Source organism: Plasmodium gonderi (assembly GCF_002157705.1).
Source record: "Plasmodium gonderi DNA, contig: Chr10, whole genome shotgun sequence".
NCBI classification, from domain to species: Eukaryota; Apicomplexa; class Aconoidasida; order Haemosporida; family Plasmodiidae; genus Plasmodium; species Plasmodium gonderi.
This window is the reverse complement of record NW_021628935.1, coordinates 716,732-730,785: the sequence shown is the minus strand read 5'-3', so window position 1 is coordinate 730,785 and position 14,054 is coordinate 716,732. Positions and strand designations below refer to the sequence as shown.

The 14,054-nt window shown below is 30.2% G+C and overlaps 3 protein-coding genes across 3 annotated transcripts; 1 reads left to right on the top strand and 2 right to left on the bottom strand.

The window, feature by feature from the left end:
• Positions 1 to 1,924: 1,924 nt before the first annotated feature.
• PGO_101550 (NLI interacting factor-like phosphatase) lies at positions 1,925 to 2,908 on the bottom strand (the record flags this gene model as incomplete). The annotated part of the gene is made up of 1 exon (XM_028688186.1): positions 1,925 to 2,908. One exon carries the CDS (start codon positions 2,906 to 2,908, stop codon positions 1,925 to 1,927), a length of 984 nt encoding a protein of 327 aa, XP_028543987.1.
• A 3,842-nt stretch (positions 2,909 to 6,750) lies between these two features.
• PGO_101540 (RAP protein) lies at positions 6,751 to 10,005 on the top strand (the record flags this gene model as incomplete). The annotated part of the gene is made up of 2 exons (XM_028688185.1): positions 6,751 to 9,738; positions 9,907 to 10,005. The coding sequence occupies 2 exons, from the start codon at positions 6,751 to 6,753 to the stop codon at positions 10,003 to 10,005; spliced, it is 3,087 nt and encodes a 1,028-aa protein (XP_028543986.1).
• Positions 10,006 to 12,529: 2,524 nt separating this feature from the next.
• Positions 12,530 to 13,702, bottom strand: PGO_101530 (40S ribosomal protein S11; the record flags this gene model as incomplete). The annotated part of the gene is made up of 3 exons (XM_028688184.1): positions 12,530 to 12,635; positions 12,892 to 13,069; positions 13,531 to 13,702. 3 exons carry the CDS (start codon positions 13,700 to 13,702, stop codon positions 12,530 to 12,532), a joined length of 456 nt encoding a protein of 151 aa, XP_028543985.1.
• Between the last annotated feature and the right edge of the window lie 352 nt (positions 13,703 to 14,054).

Genomic DNA, 14,054 nt, shown 5'->3' with positions numbered 1-14,054 from the left:
AAAAAAAAAAAAAAAGAAAGAAAATCAAGTAAAAAAAAAAAAAAAAAAAAAAAATAAAAAAAAAAAAAAAAAAAAAAAAAAAAAAAAAAAAAAAAAAAAAAAAAAAAAAAAAAAAAAAAAAAAAAAAAAAAAAAAAAAAAAAAAAAAAAAAAAAAAAGAAAGAAAATCAAGTAAAAAAAAAAAAAAAAAAAAAAATTGAAAACAAAAAGTAACACATGAGTAAATAAATACCACACGTACGTACATATATGCATATTCCCACGCAACTACATATATATAGACGTTGGAATGATATGAAAACGTCACATTGTGAAGAAATCTTTTTTTTCCCTACATGAGATGGAAAAATATACATTATATAAATGCATAAATATATGTAAATATGTGTCTAGTGTATCCTTTTCTACCTTTTTTTTTTCTTTTCGAACTCGTGTTTTCGCTATTAGGGAGATCTTTAAAATGAATGCCTCAAAACAAATAGAATAATGGAGACTCACAATATCTTAAGTTCACGTTTTTCCTATCTCCTAAGTTGAATGAGTAGATATGATCAACATAATGGACGAGACTGTTAACGGGTCAACAGAGTGAAGAATGCCAAGGATGAACATTGCATATAAAGTTTCCATCACGATTTCCCCATATTTTTTTTTTTTTTTTTTTTTGATGAAACTATTTTTTTTCAAATTAATTACAACAAATTTATTCAGATTCTTACGTTTGGAAAATTCAGTTTATACCAAATTAACGAAATAATGATCTGTCTCATCGAGAAGGGTAACAAAACATCGTCATTCAATTGTTATGCGCTTAGTACAGGAATTTTTTTTTTTTTTTTTTTTTTTTTTGTGAAAAATTTAAATCATGGATGGTTCCTATTCATATTGTAGGTTTACTCAAACCTGTGATAAGCTGATCTAGATAGCGCGTATCAACATTCCCAATTTTGTTCTATTCACTATATATATATGCATACACATATATACATATGTTTATGTACGATTTGTATTTTTTTTTTTACTTGAATGAATTAACCCCCTCACCTCCTCTCCCCCTTTGGTAAAGAACTAAAAAAGGGAGTAACCTTTTTGAAAAAATTTTCATGTTAACGGGTGATATCTTATAATTAACTTTCAACTGTTAACTTTCAACTGTTAACTTTCAACTGTTAACTTTCAACTGTTAACTTTCAACTGTTAACTTTCAACTGTCAACTGCCAACTGTCAACTGCCAACTGTCAACTGCCAATTGTCAACTGCCAACTGTCAACTGCCAACTGTCAACTGCCAACTGTCAACTGCCAACTGCCAACTGTCAACTGCCAATTGTCAACTTTCAATTTTTTTTTTTTTTTTTTCTTTTTGCACATGTGCAACTACGCAACATGCGTGTGTTGTTTTGTTAACATATATGTGGTACACAATCTACATAATATATAATATATACATATATGTAAGCATACATTTTCGTGAATAAAAATTCAGTTTTGTTTGGACTCATAAATGTACAAAGGTGAGGGGGGAAGAATTAAAAAGGTTATTCATTGGAGCTGTTGAGGAACTGATTTTTTTTTTTTTTTTTTTTTTAAATTCATCATTTTTTCTCGGATAAAAATTGGCTTATATGTGTGCACGTGCGTATACGTACCCCTGCACATGTTTCATCCGGTCGGGGGAGGAATTAGACAAACAGACACAGACACATAGTTATACGCATAGGTGATGCTCACAGTTATACGCATTGGTGATGCTCACAGTTATACGCATTGGTGATGCTCACAGTTATACGCATAGGTGATACTCACAGTTATTCAGGTACTTACTTAAATACTAAAAAACAAAAACCATGTATATGCACCTTTACAAAGACGATCCAAATACAAGCACATAAAAAAAAAAAAAAAAAATTCCAATCCCGCTGCTCTTACTGCTGCACCTTTCTGTTGAGAATCTTGCGATGCTTCTTGCGATGTTCATCATCACTCGATCCTTTAAGCTTGGATAATGAAAATGGATAAGATTTCAATTTGCTGTTAATTTTTTTTCCTAATTCATTCCATTGTTTTTTGGAACTTGCATACCTAAATTTGTTCATAAAAATTTTAAGATAATTAATAGCTTGGAAAGCAAGTGAAGGAGTGTAGAAGAACTTTGAATTTTCATCGGTAAAATATTTGATCTGTTTGGATGGGGCTGAAGTTAATAATTTGGAAATGTCTTTTTGTGATTTGAGTCTAAATGAACAAAGAGATCTAACATCTCTTACTTTTTTCAAATTTAAAAAAAAAGGAATAATATCTAATAATTCTGTATCATTTAAATCCCCTTGCCATTTTTTAATTGGGAAAAAATTTTCTGGATATTTTAAACCAGAAACATTTGAATCATCAATTAAAACAATTTTTGAAATTTCTTTTTTTATACTTTGTAAATTTTTTATATATAATTTTTGATTTACTTCAAAACAATCTTCTCGGTAAAATTTCTTGTCAATATAATGATCTACATCTATTATATTTAGAACTGTGTCTGCATAGGATTTTATAGATGTTGTAAATATTATTATTTCAAAAAATGGATACAAAATCGAAAAAAATAAATCAATATATGGTCTTTTACATACATATAGCGAAAAATATTTTCCATTTATTAACACATCTACCTCCTTTTGATGACTAAACTTTTTCTTTTTTGTACAATATATTAACGTTTCATCTAGGTCTAGTACCAATGTCATACTCGGACATATTCTTCTTTTTCTATACGTTTTAAAGTGTAACTTCTCCCTTAATATAAGGGGGCCAAAAAAGTACTTTATAACATTTTTTACTTTTAACCATATATTTACATAAACTTTTAGTTTGTTTAATATTTGACAGATGCATCTTTCTATCCTTCTCCTTTTCATACTTATACTGATCTCCTTAAATTGATCGTAGCCTTCACTTCATTTTACAAAATTATGCGCGATGGGCTAGGGGCGCAATGAGGTATTCGAATAAAAAACTAAAAAAAAAAATTAAAAAAAACAATTAAAAAGAACAATTAAAAAAAAAAATGCTTTCTTGTACACTGGGAAAATATGACCAAGTTGTGCTTATTAGGGAGTGCTTACACCTACGTGATGTTTCCAGCGCTTCACAATTTTTTATCTAATACCTTCTAAGCATATAGCTCGATATATATATATATATATATATGCATTTACTTAAGAATCTGTACTGTTCAAAAGGTGCAATATAGTCCTCCCTCATGAATTTGAATTCTCAAACATGCAAACACAATCATCAATTTAGTATTATATTTTTTTTTATTATTTTTTTTAAAGAAAAAAATTCCACTTTATCATTCGGGGTACCTTTTCACTTATTCATGCAACAAAATATACTGTTCCTATAAAGGCAAATCGTGATGTCTGTATTTGTGCACCTCTATCTTTGAGCACTTATTTTTGCATGTGTAATCTGCACTCATATGTTCGTTCATATTCCTAAGCCAAGTCTATTTTTTCTCGTAACTGTTTTTCACATGCTGGTACAACTACATCTCCTGTTATCTATAAGCTTTCCTATAAAACTTTCAGTCTGCTTTTTTTTTTTTTTTTTATAAGATCGTTTGTTAAAATCTTTTGGTTATGTCCGTAAAAAAAAAAAAGAAAAAAATAATAAATAAATAAATAAATAATAATGGAAATTCATTTGAAACTATGGGAGAGCGGGAAACCAATTTTCTTCCTCTTTCTCATTTTATGTTTGTAGGTGTGTATCTGGCTCATTCAAAAATAAAAAAGTTACTTTTCCTGTGCGCATAAAGGCAAAGCAAGATGGAGAAATAAAATATATCTAGAACAAAAACAATTTCCTTTTATTATGATATCTTCTTTTTTTTTTTTTTTTTTCTTTACTTTTCGTTAAATAATATAGGAGAGATAGATGAGGGACGCTTGGCATTCCACATTTGTATTTATTACCCCTTTGGGGAATTGCCTTTTCCTTTTCCTTTTTTTTTTTTTTTTTTTTTTTTTTGCTTAAACTTGTTAGATGAATATCCTTATTCATATATTTTATAATTTATTCAAATATCAGGAAAAGAAAAGGGACTTGTACAAATTATATATATATATATATATATATATACACCTGCACATGTATATATACATATATGTACGCTTGGAAAAAAAAAGGGTAATATCTTTTATTCATTATATATGCACATAAAATAAACATAACCTCATGAGTACCATATGCAATTTATATTGTGTGACTTTTTATCCATTTTTTTTTTTCTTTTTTTTTTTCTTTTTTTTTTTTTTTTTTATATTATGTGGGGGCGGCGATGGTTTGAGGAAGAGTGTATATATTTTTGGGGGACTTAGAAAAGTTTAACTGATTTTTTTTTCTTTTTTTTTTTTTTTTATAGTTTTATCGTGAATTGGGAATTCAGGGTTAAGTGTATCTTATGTGCATGTATTGTTTGTTCAAGTATATTTTATGTAAGCTAATAGGTGTACATAAACATTTTTGCAATACAAGCTGCTATACCCCAAGAGTCTGTTTCTAGCAAAGGTAAAAAAAAAAAGTATATATCATTTCAATTTTGTAAAGCTTGGCCGTGAAAAACGTGCATATATGTATATGTACACATATGTATTCATCATGTGAATATATATACATGTACATATGTATTCATCATGTGAATATATATACATGTACACATATGCATGCAGAAAATGAATTAAAATATCGTGTGCTTATTTTTCTTTTCCCATTAAAGTGGAAACACCACAGTAGGATTTTTTTTTTTTTTTTTTTTTTTTTTTTTTCTTTGAATAAAAAACTCCTTGTACACAAAGTTGCCATGCAGCTGAACATACAATTTCACATCACTTTTTTTAAAAATTAGTTTTAGAACATTATGGTGAATGACAGATCATAACCCTGGTAGAGGAAAAGTTAACTTTACATTATTCTGCTTCTTACACACACTTGTTAGATTCTATTTTGTATACACTAAGATACTTACAAGTTTGAGAAACAAAAAAATTCCCACTTTTTTTTCCGCATCTTTCTCCGTCTATATTCAGAGCTGGCTCAGCAGTATATATTTTCCATCCCTTTCCATCCTTTTCCCATTGCACTGAACACGTCACTTTTATTGATTATTTTACCTTTTTTTTTTTTTTTTTTATTTTTTATTTATTTGTTTCATTCTCCCATTCTGTTTGTTTTCTAAGGACAATAATATGTTAAGTAATAACCCATCATAGTTTCGATAAAGTAGTGGAAGATCATTAGCATGTATCACTTTTACAAAATCTTACCAAATGGTTATCAACTTAAAATCTACCTCATTAATTCAAACATGCATAATGACGTATACCCATGCACAGGTCCATTTTAATTTTTACATTCCCAAATGGCTAGCTGTGTTCAGGTGACACCTCATACATACATAAACATAGCTCAACGAATAGATAATTCATCGACTAGACACTTCAAATATGTCAGAATTTCTTGTCACACTAGTTACATATATTGTTAGAGTATATAAAACTGAACTGTATTTTCATGAGGCACCACCCAAAACTGTAATCAAGCGGTGGGTATATGAAAATAGAAATGTACACATAAAAATTTATGTACGCGTACAGACACACATACATAGGTGCATGAATACATAGGTACATTCATACATATATATGAACATACCAATGTGTAAACGAAAGGGATACGTTTTTCCTAATATGGGCCCACCCCACCCAAATCAAACCAAACCAAACGACGTCATGTAAAGAGAAAAAACGTAGAAAATGTCTGGTTTGAAGAAATATGATTAATCAACTCTTCGGATGATATGCTAAGAATATAGATTCTTTTTCTTTTCTTTTCTCATGCCTGATTTTTCTACCCCTACATATTTTTTTTCTCTTTTGGTGGTATGGAGAATGGCTCAAATAAGCAAGCATCGAAAAAAAAATGTGTCGATAGAAAAATTCGACCTGAAAAAAAAAAAAAAAAAAAAAAAAAAAAAAACAATAAGGTACAACGACAGGACACCTGAATCTGATATCTTTCTTATCCAAGAAATGTTTTATCCTAAAGTGTAAATATATTGAACTATAAATGTGTCGAAAAAAGTTCCTGTGTTTTAAATGCCTTCCAATGAGGAATGTGAAAATTATTAGTTTCTCTAAGCGCAAAAATGTCATATCAGAAGATGTTTTTTTTAAGATGAACGCAATAGAGGCATCAGCAAAAAAAAAAAAAAAAGATGGAAGTTTTATTTATTTTTTTTTTTTTTTCTCTTGTTTACATGAAATAACCTCTTCCATGAATTAGCAAAATGTATGTGCATATGTAGGCGTTATGATTTATTAACACGCTTGAGGTCGATGCAGAAAATTCCCCTTATTATTATAAGCGGTAATGTGCTTGTGTTTATTTAATCACTAGTTTCTTTACATACATACAAATATATATATGTAGATATATATGTAGATATATTTATGTTTTTATTTTACCGACCCACTTATCCCAACTCTGTCATTCCGCCCAACCCCCTCCACATATGTAACGCAAAAAAAAAAAAGAACTCATCAAACAGTGCTGAGGAGACAATGTAATGATCGAATTTATATTACTTGTAGTTGTAAGGTAAGGATTTGTAGGAGTCTACAAGTCCATCACACTTTTATTTTTTTGAGCTTGTGGCTTCCCCCTCCACCTCATCCAACATTGGGAAGAACAGAACATGAAAAGACTTCCAATAAGAAACATCCGATTGAAGATTATTCAAAATCCTTGTAGGAACATCCATTTAACAAAATATAGCTTTTGTAGTACTAGAAAATATGAACATTTCGTGAATAGAAAAAATGAAGATAAAATATTTACTGAACAACTTGATAATGTAGAATTTGAAGATGATATTTCACCTAGTCTCACCTTCGACATTACCATAGAGGAAGAAAAATGGAAGAATAAGGAAGAAATGGAATACAAAAAATTTATGAACAAAATGAAAAGTGGTATGTCTGTTGCTAGCTCTACTGGGATGTTTAATTGTAACTCCTTAGGAGATGCAAATTCTGAAGATGTCAATTTAAACAGTGGAAAAAAGATTGATGGTGATGTGCAGAGCTATCTGTGTGCAGAAGAAGTAATAGATGAATCGTGTATCAGTGGACGAGGGGATGAGAGTCAGCACGCATCGAATCAGAAAACAGATCAGGAACTTTTAAAGGAGCTAATTTATGAAAGTCAACAAAGTACCAAATCAGTTATAGATTCAGTAAATATTGTAAATAGGAAAAAAAATATCCTTTTTGAGATGGAAGAAACAGATATAAACAAGTTCTTCAACCGGGTACATGAAAATGTGGAAAATGTTGGTTGGAATAACTTGATTGGGTTAATAAATCTGCTTAGCGAAAAAAATATGAAAAATAGAATTAGAGATCTTTCTTATGAAGTTGCTAAATTTTTGAAATTTGAAAAGGTAAAGAAGGAATGTGAAGATAACAAATTGAAAATAAAATTTTGTCTTCATTATATAACAATGTTGAATAAATATTCTTTATATTTTTCTGAATTTTATGATTATTTAATTATAAAAATTAGTTATATGGACACAGATGCATTGGTTTTATTTGCAAATGAATGTTTTAAGCATAGCTTAAGGACTAAGCATTATATGGATAAGCTAGTTCCTGTATGTATAACCAAAATCAGAGAGTTCAATCTTAACCATTTGATGAGCTTGTGGCATTCCTTTCATCGATTCTGTAAGGAATATTCTAATTTTTACGATATGTCCTTAGATGTAATGGTAAGTAATGTTTCTAAATTTGATTTACAATTTTGTCAACTCTTGTTGAATATCTCTGCAAATTTTAAGCATTCTCAAAGGTATCTTAATTTTATTTCCCTTATAAGCACCCACATCAGTTCCCAAATAATAAAATTAACTTCTGAAGAAGTGGGTTCGAAACGGGATCAGCAGGAGCAGGAGCAGCCCAAGCAGCATTTACAGACAAGCAAAACGGATTTGTTAATAAGGCACAACCAATTTTGTCATCCTGACCAAAGCAAAATGTTCACACTTAACCAAAACAGCGTTAAGCACCACCCCAGATGTACCGAATTCATGAAAGAAGAGCGAGAGAAGAGCAACGACCACAACAGCCATAGCCCCAAAAACAGTCAGTGCAACCAGAACAATCACAACAATCACAACAAGCAGAACAAGCAGAACAAGCAGAACAATCACGACAATCACAACAATCACGACAATCACAACAATCACAACAATCACAACAATCACGACAATCACAACAATCACGACAATCACAACGTCAGGATGGATACACAAGTGGGGAAGAAGCCCACCAGTAGTGATGTATTCCAAAGCCAGAAGGATGCATACAATATGATGGAAAATTCCTACTTGACCTTGCATGCACCAAAAGAACCGAATGAACTAAATTTGGGAGGGAATGCCATAGGAAAAGGAGACCAAACGATGGGCTACCCAATGATGGGTTACGCATCCCATTATGGAGAAGAAAAAATAAAAAGAGTTATAGATGTCACAAAATGCTTGAAATACTTGGAATATAACAAAAGAAACGGAGCAGAAGTAAAAAAGGTAGTTAATGACATTTACGAGTTACTGAGCGAAAATGTAGAATACATACGATTGTTAGATGTAGAAGATGTAGTATATACGATCAGCTGTTTCTGCACGTACAACAAAAGAATCGTCTTATATAACAACCTGCTAGATGTGCTATGTGAAAAGTCAAATGAACTTTTACATGCTAAGAATATTTCCTTGTGGATATACCCATTAATAAGTTTATCGAAAATTTCCTGGTATCATACAAATTATTTACGTAATTTATTTGAAAATGTAAAAGACAGTTATGTGTTGAATAGACTAAGTGTTTTTCAAATGTTAAAATTGTTGTCGTCTGTTGTGAAAATGAATATATATGATGAACAAGTGTACAAAATATTAATAGAACAGATTTTTAAAGAATGGGATATAATTAAAAAAAAACTCATAGATATAGCCACCTTTTTATGGTCTTGTGCATATGTAAACATAATTTTTAAACCATTATTTGATAATTCTTATGTATTACTTCAAGATTTGTTAAAAAATAAATCATTCAGCACAGAAAATAATGTTATATATAAAAACTGTTTTGTGAATATTACTTGGTCTTATATAGTAGCAAATTATCATAAAACTCAGGAAAATTTTCATGAAATTTTAAATGTCACTTTTATGAACAGAGATCCAAATGATTCTCAAGCTTTTAAACGTTTACACCAAATTGCCGATGCATGCTTTAAGGAAATTCCACAATGTTTAGTACACTTTGATTCTGTTGATGTTATGTACAAATATTGCATGCATGAAAAATGTAAAATTCTTAGAAGTGATTTTAGTATATATAAAAAAGAAAAAGATGCTATCAAAATACGAAATAAAATATTGAATGAATTAGTTCAAATTCTGAAAATTTTTAATATTTCTTATGATCTCCATTTTGAGCCGTACCATAATTCTCCATATATAATAGATATTCTACTAAACGAAAAAATGAAAATTGGCATTTGTCTCTTTGGAAAGGAACATCTAATGAGGACAATTGATACGTCTCACTGGGATTACATGAATAGCGGATTTGTTTCCTTACAGTTACGTGTTCTTAATGCACACGGTTGGCAGGTTAGATGGAGAACAGCTAAGGAGAATAAATCTTGCAGCGTGAAAACATTATGCATATATATGTATACGTACGTCATTGTAAATCACGTTTCAAACGTTAATACTCTCACACTGGTTTTTCATTTTTTTTTTTTTTTTTTTTTTTTATATATATATATATATATGTAGATCATCCCCATCAACGCAGGGCATTGGCTTCAGCTGAACTTTGAGCAGAAGAAAACGTTTCTGCACGAAAATTTCCAGAACCACTCTGTGCTCATATGACATTTCTGCTTGGGCGAGGTATTACCAAGAGAAATTCACAATAATGTCGTGGTTATGTTGCCATCACGTAGGATCCACAAATGAATTCACAGCATTATTTAATGATTACCTTGATGCATCCCAACTTTTGAATTTCCCTTCCTTATGCTTCTTGTAATTGGCACTTTTCTCTTAACTTTTTTTTTTTTTTCATCTTTGCACTCTCCAGTTTAGTCATCTTAAGACTATTTTCGAATGTGTTCCTTGACCCATTAGGACAACGTCTACACATGTGCAAGCTTTGAAGATGTATCCAATATAAATACCAACTACTGTAAGAAAAACATCCGAGATGTTGGACGTGCTGCAAACGTCAGGAATACTGCAAACGTTGGGAATACTGCAAACGTTGGGAATACTGCAAACGTTGGGAATACTGCAAACGTTAGGAATACTGCAAACGTTAGGAATACTGCAAACGTTAGGAATACTGCAAACGTTAGGAATACTGCAAACGTTAGGAATACTGCAAACGTTAGGAATACTGCAAACGTTAGGAATACTGCAAACGTTAGGAATACTGCAAACGTTAGGAATACTGCAAACGTTGGAATCATTTTCTTTTTAATAATTTCATTCTACGCGTGGAACAACTCGTCATGCCCTCTCTAACTGTGTAATGAATGTTTTTATGCATACATTCCTCAAAACAAGGGGATGCACAATTCTATTATTACGTTGTGCAGAATTTTTTTTTCTCGTTTTCATAATTGCCGCTTTGCAACTATAGAAGCATTTACACCAAAGTACCTCTTCATCCATTTATAACATATTCGTGTGACACTTGACGAAAAGGAATGCATTATTTTTGTGAGACCATATAGACTGTGCGTAGTTCCTACGTGATGAGAGAGGGGAGGGGTGATGAACATATATCGTCTTTTTTTTTTTTTTTTTTCTATCAACACCATGTATATCATTGTTGAAAATGTATACGAATAATGGTATAGGTTTGGGCTCAATTTTTGATGGTTCATTTTGGTTACAAATTATTCATCAAAAATTTTATTGAGAAATTTCTCCTTTTCACACCTTGAGGGAGTACACTTCAATGTTATTAGAGTTATCTTACATATTTTATGTTTTAATTATTATCCCTTACTTTGGCTCTCAATATATATATATATGAATGCTTTGTTTATTCTCAAACTGTCTAGATGTTAAAGGTGTTTTTGAGCGGCATGTAAGTGCTGCCAAATATCCAATAAGGCCACATATCTGTATTAGCACTTTTGTTCCGTTGCTCCGGAGTTGGATACAGTACAAGGTGTCTTAAAATTCCAGCGAGTATGTACTAAGGAGAACCACATACATATACATATAAATAGGAGTGCATGTGTGGCCTAGACACTCTTGATGACATAAAACTGCACATCTTTCCATCCCATTAGAAATGTTTTTATAAAAAGATAATCAATGTGTGATGAATGAACTATCCAAGATTAGAGAGTTGTCTTTTTACATACCATTCTTTACAAAAAAGTATAAAGTCAGCTTATTTACCTACAATCTGTTCATACCATTCGTTCCGTGACATCCCAGAAAAAAGAAAAAAAAAAAAAAAACTACTTGTCTTTATGTATATGTCACACACCAATTATTGTATTTACGAGTTGTATATAATCTCACAAGTTTTCATATTTTTTTTTTGGAACACTTTTAGTAGATAAATCCTTTTATAATTTTACCCTTAAACTGAGCTAATTTTTTTTTTAAAGAACCTTTTTCTCATGATTCCCAATGAAAGGCATTTTTGGTAAACCTTTTTTTTTCTACTTACGAGTGACACATAAAATAGGAACGCAATTGATGTGTGCCCATATATATATACATATATACATACATATATACGTACATGTATGTATATGCATGTATGTATTTTTCTTCTTTTATATTGAGCTGGTCAATTGATATATTTGTAATGTTTTTTAAAATAGCAGAGAGGAAAGGGGTAAGTAATATATATACTGTTTTATATATACATGTGTGAAAATAAGGAAAAAATAAAAAAAAATTGAATTAAAATGTGAGATAAAAAAAAAAAAAAAAAAAAAAAGTGAAGAATTTAAATCTATGATAGACTCAGATAAAAGCTTAGATTATTGGCCCATATTAGTCTTGCACAAATGTAATTATTCACAAAAATTTAAATTTCTGTTCTTCATCATAAAGTTAAATTTTATTTGTGTCTATGTATACACATGGGAAAGGGGGGAGAATGGGGGAAAAAAACGTGGGACTATTTTTTTCATTTCTAATTTTTCCTTCAATTTGTGGTTTTCTTATAAAAGCAGAAATAATAAATTAAGTTCATTCCAGTATGGGAAAAAAAAAAAAAAAAAACGAGCCTCTGATATGGATTTACAAGATATTTCTATTTATACACATTTACATATATATATATATATATATAATATTATTCTCTATTTATATAATAACCACAATAACTTCCTTCTATTATATGAATATTCACCTGTAAATACATTTACAAACGTCTTCCTCTTCTTCCAGATTTTTTCCTGGTAGAATCTGTTGGAATTGGAGTCACATCTTCTATTCTTCCTATTTTTAATCCAGAACGGGCTAATGCTCTGTCAATGTGTAAAGGGGGGTGAAAGTGATGGCATGTATATAAGCGATGGAAGAGTATAAGATGAAAAAAAAAAAAAATTTACATGTGTGCATAACGTGAAGGACATATGGTGGCAGTCACTTATTTTACGATTTTATGTAAATATGTTTTCTGTGTGTCTTTTTTTTTTTTTTTTTTCCTATTTTTTTTTTCTCTTTTTTTTTTCTCTTTTTTTTTTCTCTTTTTTTCTGCTCCTTTTCCTTCTATTTTTTTACCTTAGGGCTGATTGTGCACCTGGCCCCGGAGTCTTCGACTTGGTTCCCCCAGAGGCTCTTAATTTGATATGAATAGCTGTAACTCCTAGTTCTTTCAGACGAACAGCAACATCCTGTGCTGCCATCATAGCGGCGTAGGGACTTGATTCATCTCTATCAGCCTTAACTTTCATACCACCTGTGTTAACATAAGAACAGAAATAGGAGAAAGGGATATAAAAAAAAAAAAAAAAAAAAATTACGTGAAACAAAAATTAGTAACAGTGCATGGTGTTTAAAACTAAATGGGTGAACAATATATAATTTTCTCATAAACCCTTTCTATTACTGGTGAAGAAACGTAAAAAAAAAAAAAAAAAAAAAGTACCCATGCACAACATATGCCTTAAATTTGCAGGTACAGTACTGTCTCTACAGATTATTAGCAAATTGCATATTTAACAACCGTGAACAAGGTTTCAATTGTGCATGAAAAAAACTTAGGCCTTTGCAGTCCTATCTCTACTCCTATCCACACATGATGAAATATATGTACACGAATACACAAGTATATATATATATATATATATATATATATATATACATACATACATATACATATATACGTGTGTGTTTTTTTTTTTTCTCCATCAATCTGACCTGTAATTCTTACTAGAGTTTCTCTTCCACTTAAATCAGTTACATGTATAAATGTATCGTTAAATGAGGCAAATATGTGAGCAACTCCAAAAACTAATTCTCCTTCCTTTGGCTGAGGTCCTGAAACAATGGCTGTTTCGGGTTGAGGGGCTTTGGTTTTCTTTGATGCCATTTTGTGGATAATTGTGATAAGTAACGCCGTACAAGGTGTAGTATAAATAAAATATTATATATGTATAAATGTATACATATATATATGTATCTTTGTCAACACTGTTTTTGTGTATATATATATATATATATATATTATGTAGGTAATATATCGAACAGTATAATTGATTAGATGGATTTTTTTTTTCTTTCACTTTTTTTTTTTTTTTTTTAGTGCTAAAACAATAATGTGAAAGCCGTAAGAGGTATTGAACACTATGCCTTAACAACACTATTCGTGCCTTGTTTTTTTTTTTTTTTTTTTTTTTTAAATTTATGAAATTATAATTAAAAATGTATTACAAAAAGGCAAT